At 33.0% G+C, this 17,222-nt stretch overlaps 1 protein-coding gene across 8 annotated transcripts in view; it reads left to right on the top strand.

The window, feature by feature from the left end:
* The window catches only part of ASXL3 (ASXL transcriptional regulator 3), a 245,000-nt gene that overhangs the window by 109,017 nt on the left and 118,761 nt on the right, over positions 1-17,222 (top strand). For all 8 annotated transcript variants that reach the window (XM_007487186.3, XM_007487187.3, XM_056823860.1 and 5 more), the window contains 2 exons: positions 6,196-6,304; positions 7,451-7,562. In XM_007487186.3, the coding sequence (XP_007487248.2) occupies positions 6,196-6,304; positions 7,451-7,562 (221 nt within the window). The remainder of the gene's footprint in view (positions 1-6,195; positions 6,305-7,450; positions 7,563-17,222) is intronic.

Here is a 17,222-nt window from a genome sequence, read left to right on the forward strand (position 1 = left end):
TGCTAAAAGTGTGCCGATGCAATTTATATTCCAGCTAATGATATTTCTGGGAATTGTTGTTTGGGACAGAAACCTTGTTTCTTCTGAGCAAGGTCCAAGTTGACTGTGTTAGAATTGATTCACAAAAGATAATGCTTATGTACTATTTTAGTTTCATTCTACTGAAAGGGTGTGAATTCTGGACCAATTTAAGTCTCAACATCATTTTTTAAAATTCATATTTATAGATCTAGGCACATGTGAGAGAAAATACCTTGATGGTCTACATATGAATTTTTCAGGGAATATTTAAAGGGTTTGGGATTTTAAAAGAGTCTTAAGGATCATTGTTGATCTTTGTGAAAAGTGAAAAGAGAAGTAGCCCAGTAGGCAATTAGCTTTTTTACTTATAAGATGAATTGCTTTGCTTATAAGATTAATTTCTTTGGGTTGGAGGTTGGGTGGGTAAGGGAAGGAGACCTGTAAGTGCTGTAGTCTTGGAATTTTCACTTAGTTGTTTTGTCAAACTGCAAAAGACAATAGATTTAGAACTGGAATGGATTTCAGAGATCATCTAAACCCAACCGTCTCAGTTTACATATATTAACAACAACAGTAATAATGCTATCATTTATATAGTGCTTACTATGTGCTGCACTGTGCTAAGCACTTAATAGCTATTTCATTTGATCCTCACAGCCACCCTAGAAGGTAACTGCTATTAATATCTCCATTTTGCAGATGAGGGAACTGAGGCATACAGAAATTGACACACTCAAGTGTCACGGAGCTAGTGTATTTGAGTGAAGAAACTCTTTTGGGCCATCTTGCTGATTCTAAGGCCTCTAGAAGAGAAGGGATTTGCTTGAGGCCACATAAGTTTTCAATGGCAGTCTGCTTAAACCATAATTTTCTGATTCTAACTCAAACACTTTTTCCATTGATCTCTCCATTATCCCTATCTGATTGGGTTTTTGAATAGTGTCCCTAAAGCCTTTTGAAAAATTATTATTAAAACCTTAAAATGGAATACTGATATAGCCAACTCAATTTTCTTAGTATTTACATTTAAATTGGTTATTTTAAATGCATAACAAAACTGTTCTGTCACTTCTAAGTCCTCATCAATATTTTATAATTGTTCATTTTTACTTTTTAATAAATTAAAAAAGAAATCTTATTGAGACACCTAGACGGTAGAGTTTTGTGGTCATCAAACTTTTGATCTCAGAGCCCCTTTGCATTCTTAAAAAATTATTCTGGACCCCTAAAGGCTTTTGTTTATGTGGGCTTTTTTTCTATTGGTATTTATTGTTAGAAATTAAAATGAGTGAATTTTAAAAATTCTTAAAAGCCATTTAAATTAATAACCTGTTGCAAGTTAACATAAACATTATTTTAATGAAAAATAACTATTTTGAAAAATGAGAAAACTGACATTGTCTTAACTACTTTTAAAAAATTCCTTAATTTCAGGCTTAATAGAAGGCATCTAGATTCTCATATCTGCTTCTGCACTCAGTTTGTTGCAATATGTAATTTTGATTAATGTTTTTTTTAAAAAGTGGCTTCACAGATATGTAATTGGAAAAATGAGATGATAATTTTAATAAACAAATTACAGTCTCATTATAAAAATTGACCGCATAGATGCCCTGAAAGGTTCTTAGGAACTTTCAGGATCTGCACAGCACACTTTTGAGAACCTTTGGGATAGTCAATAGAAGATCGGGCTTAGAGTTAGTGAGAAGTGAGTTCAGATGTTGCCTCAGCCACTTAACTAGCTATATCTATATGGTTTTATGCAAATTACTTTAATCTATCTATATTCAATTTTCTCATCCTTAAACTGAGTGGCTTGGACTTTATGGTTTCCAAGGTCCTTTCCACATCCAAATCTATCCCGTTACCTTATTCCTGAAACCCACTCTTTGCTCTTCCCTGTTTCTGTTAAGGGCATCCCCTTGCAATCTAAATTCATAGTCTCATCTTTGAAATTCCATTTTTCCTCAACAACCATATCCATTCAGTTTGTCATGATTAGAAAAAAAGTACAACCATCACAATTTATCTTTATATTATTCTCTTTCCAATCTTAGCCAAAATTCAGACCTTCTTTACCTTTCACTTAGCATATTATAGGGTTTTTTTTTTATTATTTTTACTACATCTCAGTAACTGGTACTTAACAAATGCTTATTGAATTGGTCTTTTGTCTTTAGTAAATTGTAAGGTTTTTAAGCATTGGCCTGGACACATGAAATAGTTTCATAAATATTTTCTTGAGGTACTTGTGTGTTCTTGCTGTCAAAGGAGGAGATTCCATTTGAGAATCTTGTTTTAGCTATATTGATTAACATGGAACTATCATTATGGAATATTATATTTTCCCTATTTCTTTTGGACCCTGTACCTGTCAAATCTACTTTTTTTTCAGATACTTATCCTCATTTCTTAGTTTAGCAAAGGAAAATGTGGCATATTTTTTCCATTGTACTCTATTATCCATTATTTCTATGTTGCATTACAAGAATAGAATAGTACAGTGGTTTCTACAGAAAAAAAGGATATCTTTGAAACACAGATAATTTTGATAAGTTCTCTTTCCTCTAAACTTCACCCTCATTTATTCTCTTCCAAGGTCTTAGGGGCATATGTATGTTGTACCACATACATACATAAACACAAATACACATATATGTATGTATTATATATTTGTATATGTACATAATATACACAGAGAAGAAGGGTTTTGCAGTTTCAAAGACTTTGAAAATTACTGTACATAGCTTTGTCATAATGTACTATAAATATATGTCAGCCAAATCATAAGGCAGAGGGAGAAACAGAGAGGAATGAGAAAGATAGAGACAGAATGTCAAAATGTCACAATATTTTTCAGTCTGGAAAATAACCATTTTTATCTCACTTTTAATTTTTTGATAACTTGGGATTTCTCATATTTACTTCATTCATCTCATTAGAAAGTATCTTATAGTTTATTTTTCTCAAATAAAATAACATTAATCATAAGGAAACTTCCTTAATTCAGATCCCATTATTTCAGAATTTTTTCATTTCATTTCATTATTGACTTGACTGAAGTTTACTATTATATTAATAGAAGAAAATGTTTCCAAAGCAAAATAAGTATAACCACTCTAGTCCATTCAAGGGGTTTATCTTTGAGAACAAATTGTCAAACACCTTAGGAATTTGCAATTCAATAATTAAAATTCTAATTCCTGGTAGTATTTAATTCTTAAAACAAACCCAGCTGAATGACAAATTTTCCTAGCTTTTTTCATTTCATAAAGTATTTTGAAGTGATAAAACTTAATTCCTTAGACTATTCTTATAAACAGGCTTTTCATTAATTTAGATCCCAATCACTAGCTAGGCCATATTAGTACTATATTTGGTACTTAAAATGGAGATGGATGGGAAACTGAAAATAACAAATATAAAAATATTGGCAATATGAAAAAATTGTTTATTCACATTTGCTAAAAATTTTATAATTTATCAATAAAAAATTTAAAACCATTGGAAGTTGCCAACTTTCTTCATACTTTAATAAAACAAAATATAAATAACCTCTTCAGAATGGGATAGACTTGAAAAAATAAATGTTCCTTTAATTTTATTAAATCTAGCTCTTACAAAACAATGATTTACAGCTTTCATGGAGTTGTAACAACTTTGTCTTCGATATTATAACATCTGAATTCTCAGAGTCCTAAATGCATGCCCTTTTTTTTCCTGTGTATATTAAGTGGATAAAAATCAATTTTATTTGGGGAAATTGTGAGAAATTTGTTTTGTTAAATAATTGGCAGACCTTCTGTGATACACTTTGAAATTCATAGACCCTCTGTGATACACTTTGAAATTCATATCCCAATGAAATATTTTTTTTAATGTTGCTGATTTTCTGTTTTCTATAATATATATATATATATGCATTGTATAAGACATATCAGAGATGTTTTCTGCTCAGACAAACCATAGATTTATGTCTGTAGCAAGAGTAGCAATAAGATATCTCTTAAATGTCCAACTTGAATTGAGACATTGCAAGTGACAGCGAATTTGAGCTATATTTATGTGGTTTTTATTTATTCTGATTTATTTTTTACTCTTTATATTTATCTATTGTTTCATTGGTCTTGAGGTTTAAGTTTCTAAAATTTCTGTTATGACTACAAGTCAAGGTCAAGTACAACATATATTAGGTTTTCAAAGCAGGTGAATTATTTTATTGAGCCATATTAAAAATAACATCACTGCACCTTGTCATTTTTATATATTGAATTCAGTTCCAATTGTAGTGTTAGTATCTTCCTGCCAACTTCCTACTGAAAACCTGTAATTCTGACAGTTTCACTATATTGAGACTCCAAAAATCTGGCATAATCATTATCACTAGCTTCAAGTTGAATGTGGTTTTGCCTGAAAGATATAATGAGGGAAAAATTATTTTGTGATGTGAAGTAAAATATTGCATGGCATTCCTTGTATGGAATTTATCCATTGAAAGGCATTTCTAGAGATGACTTCATTTTTAAGTTTGCCCGGGTCCTTTCTAAAATAACCAGCAAATTATCTTTTGATTGAGAAAAAATGATGAAGGTTAAAAACTTGTATATTATGGAGGGAAGCACTCTATAAATATAAAGTGTAATTACTACATATTGTGCTTCATTTATTAGTAACTTAATTTGTACTCTGGGCAAATTCCTAATGCTGTTTTTTGTATAGTGTTCTTTTGAGATTCAAATGAATTAATGTATGAAAAGCTTTAGCAATAGTCAGTTTAGCTGTCACCATTATATTATCTTGTCAAGCTCAAACTTTAATGAAGTCAGATTAAACTGGGAATAGAAAAGATTCTCACACTAAAAATAATTTTAATGAGTGTCTGTCTCAGTATATTGTGTATAAACTTTATTAACCAGAATGCAAACATATGCTGTATTAATATCAGAGATGTTCCTGTTTGAATAGGTTGAAGCTTTTTCTGTCCAGGTTGTGATCTTCAGAGACCATCCTTACTACTACTGTAGCAAGATGATAATTTTATTTATAGGTAGCTTTTTAAGTACAGTACCAAGTTGTATTTCCTGACTGACAAGTACAGTTACGTGCTTGGGAATCTCAATAGATCCTGGGTGTTTTTTGTTTGTTTGTTTGTTTTTGTTTTTGTTTTTGTTTTTTTGCTCCTCCAGAACATTTCTTAACATTGAGCTTCTGAAGAAGAGTTAAAAGATGTTTCCTTATCAGCATTACTTAGTTTTCAACCCCTCATCCCATTTAATATATAGAGGAAGGAGGGTGTGAAGCTAATTAGAAAAGATAGTTTATTAATTTCCTCTGCTGTCTCTCCCTCCACCAAAATTTATCTTGTATCATATTCTTCTAGGCATATTTAGGGGAGAATGTGAATGTTAGCTCCTTTTGATATATATGAAGTACAAATTCATTTTTGAACTTGGATTAAGCTTTCTAAGTGTGTGATTTGATTTAGCTATTTTTATATTTACTATTATATCTGAATGACTTTTTAAAAAAAATCATTCAATTTAATTTAGACCTCTGTACCTGATAGTTTTCTTAGCTGATACTATTTAGTATGTGTTTCCTTCTCAAGATCTTCTTTAAAATATCTTAGTAACTGAGACTAGAGGTTCTAGTTCAAGAATGTACGCAGTCATTGAAACTAGACCATGTGAGAAAATGCTACCTCTCAAGTAATGTAAATATTTGTAATTTCAAATCAGTTCTTCCTTAGTATTTTTTTTATTATTCTTTTGTTGCCTTTCATCCTATAGGGTACAGCTGCCCTTGAACTTTGTAGTTTTTGATCATTCATGTGCAGCCATCAAATTGTCTGTAACATTTTAAAACTGAGGCTTCATGGTGTTTGTGAAGTAATTTCACATAAATGTTTGGACTTTGGTTTCTTTAGAATGTGATGCTGGTTGCTGTATGAAGAAAAGCATAATTATAATTCACAGACTTTTTGCCTGAAGCCTATAGGACAGATGCATCTGATTAACTTTGGTGAAACTGGCCTGTTATTGTAATGTAGATGTTTTCAGGGTTGGAAGGCTATTTTAAAAGGCATGCATGATTTTTTTTAAAGAGACAGTGAACAGTTTTGCAACAGACATTCTATCTCAGACTGCTTCATTTTTGTACAATTTTATTTTCTAGTGGGACTTCTCCATTAGCCTGTCTGAATGCAATGCTTCATACCAACACTCGTGTAGGGGATGGGACATTCTTCAAAATCCCTGGAAAATCAGGACTTTATGCTCTTAAAGTAAGTTGAATTCTTCTGCACATTATATCCATTAATTTGTGAATATATTTTACTAATTTATCAGAAAATAGAATAGTAAACAAAATTAGCCTCATGGAGAAGAAAGTAGTGTCATGAGCAGGCAATGACCCTTAAACCTCATTGTTTTCATGTCTTATAAAGTAATTGATAATGAGAATGAATTAGCACTTTTTTATTTTCAGGAAAAGTATGTTCTTACTTCTGACTTATGGTCAAAAAATTCAATTGTTCCTTGAATGTTTATTTTTTCATATTCTGGGTGCATGGATGTTGGCTTATAGGCCACTTATTTCTTGATGAAGTGTTATTTATGAAAAGATATTACAGTTGCTTTTTTGAAAATAGTATGATCCAAGAGAAATAGTATTTAATTAGAGATCTGCAGACTTCATAATAAGAGTGAGATAATTGAAAGGGAACAGAAGATACCTGAAACTTAATTATTTCAGTGCCATTGATTCTTTGTCATTAAAATCTGCATTAATTAGAATTCTTTTTGGCAAAATATTATTGCTTTTGTAGCCTATATTTTTAAAAAGCAAAATTATTGTGACTGTAATAAGCTCAAAAAGCAAGAATTTTCCTTAACCATTGATGTACAGTATTTAAAATTATTATTTTAACAAGATCTTAATTTTTTAAAAAGCCCTCATATAATAGTATACATCTGACTGTTATCCACATATTTTCTGATTACCTCACTCTTGCCATTATTAGAATTTTTTGAATGACTGAATTTTTAATAATTTTTAATAAAGGAGTTTACATACTTGTTTCTCCTATATGTAGCACGTAGCTCAATAATTAAAACTGAAATCTTAAATATTTCCCCTTCCCCCCCATAGAATGAGGGATAGTAGGAGGAAAACAAAACAAAAATTCACTCTATGTATATGTATATTAGGATAGAGGCTCTTGTGTTATAAATTGGTAACCTTTTAATTTTTCAGAAGTCTTTATCAGTTGTTCCATTTTATTTAAAAATTTCACCTAACTAATGACAGATGAAAATAATTACCATTGAAATTCCTATCTTGTGATAATTTACTATACATATTTTCAAACATTATGGATATTTTAAATTGCTAATTTATATTTTTTCCATTTCTCTCCCTTATGCTATAGAAAGAAGAATCTTCATCCCCAGCTGATGGAACATTGGATTTAGGCTGTGAATCTGAATTAGATGGCACCGAAATGGCTGAAGCAAACAACAGTAATGGAGAAGAAAATGGAGGTGAGTGTGAAGACTTTCAAGATATGTGACCTTGTTCTGTTATGCATTCTACTTGCATACAATTATAATAGTGTGTTGAATATATTTCAAAGTGGTATATATTTAGTAAAGGAAATATTTTCTCAATGTCAACTTTCTAAATTAGTGCTTAATGCATGTTCATGCAAAATCTTAAGCACTAAAGAGAAGTTGGTGGGAGGAGAGATAGACAAACATATATATTGTTTTGAGAAATTCTATTTTTCCCTGTAGTGTAGAAATATTTTCCTCTTGTGAGTTGAGGATAAGGGATATGGAATTTCTAGTGGATTAGTTCTAGATGAAAAATAAAAAAGGATGATTTGGGAAGGGAACTGTTAGGATAGTTGCCATGACTCTTAATTAAATATAAAAGACTCATTTGAACATTAAAGTGAAGACAATAAATTTTATTAAGTACAACAAAAGACTCTTTGTAGACCCTAAACTAAATGATTGCTCTCATGCTGGTGTGCTTTTTGATAGTCTTTATGATACTCAGGATAGTTGACAGGTAGTCCTCTCTGCATCTAACACCATATAAGTTGTCTAAGTTCTTCTGTTATAAGCCTGTAGACAATGCTGTATATGTGGAATTTTCCTTCCTCTCCCACCTATGATCAAGGTTGGCTGTCACATACCTGAATACTTCAACTATTTCTTCTAGTCAAAATTTGAACCAGGATAGACTGCTGTCACACATAATGAGGGAGACAGTAGTGGAATAGAAGTCTACACTCTCTGATTTCTTGGGTGGTCTAATTGTCACTGTATGAAATAGATTTTTATGCTAGATGATTTAGTATAAAGTTAATTTTTGAGGGACCACTCTACTTTAAACGTTTGTTAGAGCCAGTGATGGCATAGTGACAAGAATAGTGCACTTGAATTTGGAGGATATGGGTTCCCATTCCAACTCTGCTATTTGCTCCCTGTGTGATCTTAGGCAAATTGCCTTTCTAGGTTTCATTTTTCTGTATACATTGAAGGGGTTGGGTTAAATGATCTCTAAAGTTGTTTTGAATCTTAGATTCTATATACCTTCTGCCAAAAGTCATGTTTCTTAATTTCATGTTAAATAAAACATGTACTCATATACACCAGACAAAATGACTAAAACTAGTTTTCCCATCTTTTTCTTTAGAGTAATCTGTAGGAAATTTTCTTCCCCTTTGAATTTCTTTGGGGGAGACGAAGAAGGGAAATAGTGCTATCCAGAACAGTAGTTTATTTACTGAAACACTTGTAAACTGTCCCTTTTTAATTTCTGGCAACAAACCATGTTGCTCCTTTCTGGACAGCTTCCTGTTCATTTAAGCAAATCCTCTTTTGTGTACTGCCTATTGTTACAGCCTTGGGGGGTATTTGCAAAGAAAGGCAGTTGTAGGAAATTAAAGGAATGAGGTAATAATTGGTCCACAGACCTCCATATGTAGCGGCAAGATAGTTGAATTTTAGAATTAAAGAGCCATAGCTCTCATAGAAGGGAACCCATGCCTTTTCCAAATAAAGTATTAACATTTCTTTTAAAAGGTGGCACTAACAAACTTGACTTAGGGACCCCCTCTGTAACTTAGTGCACTTTTGTATAGCAGAAAATTTCTGCATTTTAGTTCTTTGTATTTGGCTCAGTGGATAAGATGCATAGTGTTGGAATCAGGAAGACATGAGTTTGAATACTTCCTGTGACACGTATTGGGTACATAAATAAGCACAAAGTATCTTAAAGTCTTTGAAGTTGAGTTTTCTAATCTGGAAAATTAGTATAATAATACTTATAATAATATCCAAATCTAGGGAAGCCGGTTCCTGGATTTTTCTGAGACTTAAATGAGGTGTATGAAAGAATAAATGGTTGAGTGAAAAAGGCTAAAGTAAGTGCTTACTGTATGTCAAATATTGTGCTAAGTTATGGGCATACAGTAGACCCCCCCCCCCAAAAAAAAAGACAGTTCTTGAAATAAAGGATCTTACATTCTAATAACATAATTCACTCACCCAGCAGTGTTCCTTCTTACTCTACCATCATGCTGTAAGGAACCTCAACATCTTAAAAGATTGTTCCAGTTTTGTTACTCACATTCATTCATCAGTACTTTAGGTACCACCTCTGCCATTCTGATTGAAGGTATAGTGAAGAAGTCTTCCCAAAGCATCCATTAAATGGAGGATGTCCAGGTCACTCATTCTTCATTTCCCATTGGCTGCATTACTTTGAACTTACTCATCCTATCCTTGTGTTCAATACCTTCCCTTCTTCCCTCATTAAATTATAAGTTTCTAGAGGGCCATGACATATCTTTTTAAAATTTCTGTCCCTAAAACTTGGTACACAAAACTTGGTACATAGAGGTATTTAAATGTTATGTGACTCACTAATAGTGGAGGACAATACATATAAAAGAAATAATCTACATTAGTCTCTTTGAAAACTTTTAAAATATATCCATTTTCAAGGAGAGTACTCCATAAGGTAAAGGGCTATGTCTTATTTAGTATTTGTAAATTACTGTTTAGCATTATGTTTTCTCAGAATCTAGTTGGTACTGAACAATTATTTCTTGGTGTGCTTTGGTAGGTCCAACTAAGTAATATTTTCACTATACATAGCTACCTAAAGCAATGTTGAAATTATCATTCCAAAATAAGCATACAAATATGTGTTGAAAAAAATAAGGGATTGTATAGATCAGAAGATCACCATCTGTCACCATACTTTTCTATTTCTCCCATTCCTTTTATGGAGAAACAGCATGACAGTGGATGATGCTTGATGTGGAAGTAGAAAGACCTAGGTTCAAACCTTGTCTCTTAATACTAGCTGGCTAACCTTGGGCAAATTACTGAATTTTAGTTTCTACTATAAAAAGAAGATAATAGTAGCATTTATTTCACAGGATTATCATGAGTATCAAATAAGAAAAGTTATAAGAATTGTTTTATAAATCTTAAAAAGTACCACATATAAGTGAACCACTGTTTTTATGGGGTGAAAGAGAAGAACTAAAATGAAAAAAAAAATGTACACACAAACACATATATACATGTATTCAGGTGACTACAATATTTGTTGACATTTTCTGTACCATCAAAGGAACCAAGGAGGCAGGAGTTTTAGGCAAAGAAAGTAGTTCTGAAGTCTACAAATAGCAAGACCCAAAGTGAGCTCTTAGCTGGTTGAGCATAATGCAATTGCCTGGAGCAGGATTATAAAAAAGAGACTTCAATTCTGTATTTATTCTATTTTGGTTCAGAGTTTTTCTTTTTAAAACTGGGCAGGTTTTTAGGGGGATGTTTTCTCAAAGATTTGTTGAAAGAAGTAATTCATTTCCTGTTTGAAGAAACAGTAGGAATACAATCAGTCCTAATGCTTATAAGGCACAAAGTGTAGTATTCATTCATTTTTAATCCTCTTTCTAAGTTATACTGTATATATTTTGCTCAATTCAACTCTGGCTCCTCAGCTACCTCTCATGTTAATAGGGATCAGACTCACAGTCTAAGGAAAGTAAACTGTTCAAATTTTACAAGTTAAGCTCCAGAGATCAAAGAGTAATTTAGGTGAATCACTTGATATATCTATGTTGACAACCCATGACCATTTATGTCAATATAAGTATAGATCTATGTCACCCAAAGAAAATGTTTTCAATTTTATAAGGTATTTTGCTCAGAGATTCATGTATGTTAGAGAGTTGCTTACTGAATATGAACACATCTCAGGAGTTTGCTCACACATTTGCTATTTTAAATGGACAACCTACTGTTAAGGTAGATGCTTGCCTTCAATATTTTTGCCAATTTTGTGTGATATGTGACCATGTATGAGTAGCATGTTTTTAAATTACCAAATTTACTGTTGACAAGGAAACAAAGGAGTTCTTGGGGGTTTTTTTTATCTCATTTTGCTTCACATGTAGAAAACAACATCAACTATTCCCTTTATTTTTAAAATGGTGATTCTTTAAGTAATTATAGAGAAACTGGAGAAAGTACAATCTTCATCCAGCGCAGATCAAACAGTGGTCTGCTTGTTATTAAGCCTAATAACTTTCAGGGATGAAGCAGTACTGTAGTGGGGGGCTTGAGTATTCTAAAGCATTCTTTATTAAAAATAAGGAAAAAACTGATAAAGATCACATATCCCATTCTTCAGTCTGTAGGACTCTTAGTAAAAATAACGATTCACTCAAAGAATTTAAGAGTTTAAGAATTGCTCTTTAGGACTAACTCTTATAACAGGCTCCTGATTTTATACTTTTTGGCAGATTTGTTGTTAACTTAATGAAATGTTATTCATTTGGTTATTTGTTTTCCTTGGCCCAGGAAGCTGATTTTTTTCCCTTTTTAGAAATGGAAAAATGCTGTCAGATGGCTTGAAGTGTATGGATAAAGATCTTTGTTGAGATATCAATTACATATGGTTAAGCAGCTTCTCAGGGTGCACAACTGCCTAGAGAAAACTGAAGGTAGCTTTTTAGTTCTGGGGCCATCTGGCAGTAGTCAGAATGACATTTCATCAGCTGCAATTCACACACTAATAGAAGGCAAAGCAAAGGCCTCCAAGAGTGCAAAAGAAAGTAAGGAGAACTATTTTAAGAGTTTATTGTAGTCCATCCTACTGTGATCCATTTAGATTATATTTCTCATGCTATGAAATATAACTTTTCTTATCATTTTCTATGATTTTCTTTAAAAAAATTTTTTTTCCAATTACGTATAAAAACAATTATTTAAACCCTTACTTTCCATCTTGGAATCAATACTGTGTATTGGTTCCAAGGCAGAAGAGTAGTAAGGGCTAGGCAATGCGGGTTAAGTGACTTTCCCAAGTTCACACAGCTGGGAAGTATCTGAGGCTAGATTTTGAACCTAGGACCTCCTGTCTCTAGGTCTGGCTCTCAATTCACTGACCTACCCAGCTGCTTCCTGTAAAAACAATTTTTAACAATCATTTAAAAATATTTTGAATTCCAAATTCTTTCCCCTCCTTCCATATCTCTCATCCCCTCCCCCCATTGAGAAGTTGGGCAATTCAATATAGGTTATATGTGTACAGTCATGCATATATTTCTGTATTAGTCATGTTGTGAAAGAAAACAGACAAAAAATAAAAAGCATACCAAGAAAAAATAAAAGTAAAAAATAAAATTTGCTTCAATCTGCATTCAGGCTCCATCAGTTTTTTATCTGAGGATAGTTACTATTTTTTGTCATAAGTCTTTTGGAATTGTCTTAGAATACTGAGAATAGCCAAGTCATTCACAGGTGGTCATCATAAGATATTGCTGTTATTATGCTCAATGTTCTCTTGGTTTTGCTTACTTCCGTTTGCATCAATGCATGTAAATCTTTTCAGACTTTTCTGAAAGCAACCTGTTTGTCATTTCTTAAAGCACAGTAATATTCCACCACACAACTTGTGTAGCCATTTCCCATTTGATGGATATCTCTTCAATTTCCAGTGGATTTCTTTATGATTTTGATAGGGAGTGAGGGGGGGGAGGGAGAGGAGAGAAAGCAAGATTTTCCTACAAATGCAGGTGCCATCATATATCATTCTGCTCCTTCCAACTCCTACTTAAAACTTTAGGAGCAAATACAAAATGCTGTGTTTGGCATTCAAAGACCTTGTAACCTATCCCCTTCCTACCTTTCCTGTCTCCTTTCACCTTATTTCTTATCACAGACTCTTTAATCCAGTGACACTGACCTCTTAGCTGTTCCATGAACATAACATTTTGTCTCTTGAAAAATGTTCTGGATATTTTCCCTGGCTGGTCCCCTATGACTGGAATGATTTCCTTCCTCCACATTTAACTACTGATTACTCTGACTTCCTTTAAGTCTCAACTAAAATGTCACCTCTAGGAACCCTTCCCAAATCCTTTTTAATTCTAGTACTTTTCTTCCATTAATTATTCCCTATTTATCCTCTGTAGAGCTTACTTTGTTTATATTTCTTTGCACACTTTCTCCTTCATTAGACTCTGAGCTCACTGAGGGTAGGGCCTATCTTCTTCCTTTTTTATATTCCCAGCACTTAGCATAATGCCTGGCCCATATAGAGAAGTATTGCAAACTATAGGGTTTCCAGACAAGAAGATAAGGAAAGGACTAGCCATTCCAAGAAATGTGTAGATTAAAGGAGTGATTGTTACCCAACACATCAGCATCTGTTCTTACTCTCATATTCTTTACTAGAATAGAATACTTTTTCTCTGTTCCAAAGAATTTGTACTTTTTTTCAATTGAATTAGCTCAATATTTGCATCTGCTTTGTACAAGACAATTAGAAAAGTTCCTTAAATCTGGGAATTATGTTATTGTTCTTAAGAAAGCACAGGAAGGCTGTCCCTTTTTACAAACTAAAAATATTCATTATCAAGAGATAAAAGACTTCTTTCTGTGTATTCTTGTTCCTATTCCTATTATTTTAATGTATCTATGTGTGTCTCATTATATAGTTCCTTTGTAATAGGCATATGGGCATCTTTTCACTCTGGCCTGGGTCACCTTATTCCAACTTGCTCTCAAATTGGCAGATCTAGGATCTCAGGGAAGCAATACCAATTTTTGGTTTCACTTTGTTAGGATCCTCTGGTCTCAGCTTGACACAAGTCTGTCCCTTAGTAAGTTAAGTTCAATATCAGAACAAGATGAGTTGGTAAATCAACAATCAATAAGGGAGATTTATTTATCTGTAGCAGCAGAGGATTCAGATGCCATCATTATTCATTAGCAAAGTATATGAGGGTCCCACCAGCTCCCTGGATTGTTTGGTTCTCTGACATTTAGAAAGTGACTTCCTTTGTGCCAAACCAATCTCAAGGCATGTCTCAATATCTTTTAAGTAAAATCTAGCCTAATTTGCACAGGGGAGGTTTATTTAGGATATTGCTCCTATCACTTCACCCCTTGATGGCAAGATTCTTAAGTAGTGGATCAGTGGATCTTCCACCATTTAAATGACTTTAGGACTAATCATGATCAACCCCAGCTTACTTCATGATCAACCCCAACTTCATGAAGTCACATAGAGGCAGTACTAAAGGAGAAAGGGGAAAAACTAGAAGAGAAACAACAAAGTAAAACAAGCAAGGACATAGTTCTTTGAAGGAGAGTCTCAGGAAGGTCATTCCCCAGCAAAGGCACCAAATGTTACAGTTTCAAATAACTTCCTTGTTGTATACAAAAATTAAGGGAGGGATAACTTTGTGAAATAATGTCCTAAACCAGACATTTCAAACTTGTCAGCAGCCTACCAAAGGTTTGCATGAAACTAGAACCAGATTAAGATGTAATTGAGAAATGTTTAACAAAAAAAATACTCTACAACATAGAGAATGTTAATTTGCGGTTTTAAAAAATCAATATGCAACCTGTAGGGATCTCTTTCTGTTTGAGTTTAACTCTACTGCCCGGAAACTTATTTTTCTTAATTCATCTAATTCATCTTCACAAAACCCATTAAGAGAAGTGTTAGGGCTGAAGAATACAAAGATAAAAAATAAACCTCTTAAGGAACTTAAATTTTACTTGGAGGAGGGGAAAAATACATATACATAAATGTGCACATATATGTTTCTATTTTGCAGTTTATGTCAAAATAGTTACTGGTATTATATACTTGCTTTGTAAAGGAGTAGGTGTAAGATATAGAATGTATCTACAGGATTGCAAACCAGTTTGTCTAGTATAAGAAAATATGAAAAAAAAAAGTAATTAAATGCACTCTATCTTGGTCGTGTCAGTACTTGCCATTGCCATTTCTCTGACCTCTGGAACCCCTTTCATTTCAACTCATTCTCCAGGAGTGACATTTGGTTCTTTTTTTTTTTCTTTCAGGTAAGGGAAGATTGAAATTTTTCCAAAGGGACTTTTGCTAATAAAATGAGCAAAGCATGAAATTTAAGAGTTTATAGAGTAGTCATCTTTTCCAAGATAATATTCTCCCTCCACATTTGTTGGCATAACTTAAAGGGTCTAGTTTGTAACAGTCTTCTTCCTATAGGAAGACCATGCTTGAGGATGACCTTTCCTTAGTTAGTTATAGTTATCCCTTGTATATAGTTGAACTGAATCTTAAGAATTGAAAAGGAAATTCTGTCCTTGAAACAGAAGGCTGATAGTTCAAACCAGATATAAACAAGGATCCCTTCTATAGCAGTTTTTACAAATGGTCAGAAGACTTCTTAAGAGGAAAAGTCTACTACCTTTTGACTCTCACACCAGGTGAAAGGCATTGATATAATTGTTTGTGTATGGAACTGCCTTCATTAACAACCTAATATAATGGAAAACAATACTGTATTTGGATTACCTTTATGGCTCTATTGCCTCTTTGTATTCCCACAACTTAGCACATTGCCAAGCACATAGTAGGTACTTAATACATGTTTATTAATTGATTTTGACTCTTTGGCAAGTTACTTTATCCTTCTGGTTTCCATTTTCATTTGTAAAAAAGGAGTTAATTAGTACTTTGTGGCTCTAAATCTCTGATCCAGTGTTTTTCTCAGAATTGTCTAAAAACAAGTAAACATTTGTTATGTTTGCATTTTGTGCCAGGCACTGTGCTTAGTACCAGGGACACAAAGAAAAGCCAAAAAAACAAAAGGGAACAAATTCATTGTTGGGAAAATAGTAGTTTAATGTTCAAAAATGCTTCTGGTGATAGGAAGTGTGTTTGAATAAAAAGAGATCTGGACTCAGTTAGGAGAGACTTGGGTACCAGTCCTGCCTTGGATACTTTCTTTTTCTTTCTTTTTTTTTACCTTGGATACTTTCTTGCTGTGTGACCATGAGCAAGTCATGTCTCTCAGTTCTCATCTGAAAAATGGGAATCAAAGTAATAATGCCACTTTTATTTGCAAAATGCTTTGCACACAAAATGTCATTTAATACCACAGGGTTATTATGAGAACCAAATGAGATAATATAAACAAAATTATTTGTAAGTATTAAGGCATAATATAAATGCAGATGTCACCACTCATTTTCTATCCCATACTGATCTCTAATAACTTTCTATAAACTCATCTTGCAAATTTTGAATAACACATAAAATTTCCACAGGGATACAGGATATGGTGGAGATAGGATGGTTGAGTGCCCTAATCATCTACCTTTACCAAAACTTACAACACAAATTATTTCAGATAGATCTAATAATCATTGATTAGTTCTGGGGGCAGTACTATGAGTATCTATGAGGGAGGTCTTTATTGCTGTTCTTGCCTGCCCAAATGATTTGGAGTGATACTATATAGGAATTTCAGTGAGCAACCAAGGTCCTAGTGCTCTCCTGTCTTTATTTCCCTTGGACCACCCACAATTCATTTCTTACATCAACCACTATAAGTTTTAAGTTGAGTTTTTTTAAATGAAACTTTCAAAACCACTCTCATTGGACTTTTCCTCTAAAAATAGTTATGTTAGAGATTGATATCTATAGTTCCTGGCACATTGTTCCACTTCCCTCTGTGGTGCACAGGAAAATTTGTGGTTTGGGCACCAATTTTCCTTAGTTAATCTTGGGATATGAGGCTTTTTTGACTCAAGAAAATAGGGCTACTTTTCATCCTTTTGAAAAATAATTTTATTTTGTAGCATGGTTCTTTACCACAACCCACACACTCT

The sequence above is a fragment of the Monodelphis domestica genome, chromosome 3 (assembly GCF_027887165.1).
Source record: "Monodelphis domestica isolate mMonDom1 chromosome 3, mMonDom1.pri, whole genome shotgun sequence".
NCBI classification, from domain to species: domain Eukaryota; kingdom Metazoa; phylum Chordata; class Mammalia; order Didelphimorphia; family Didelphidae; genus Monodelphis; species Monodelphis domestica.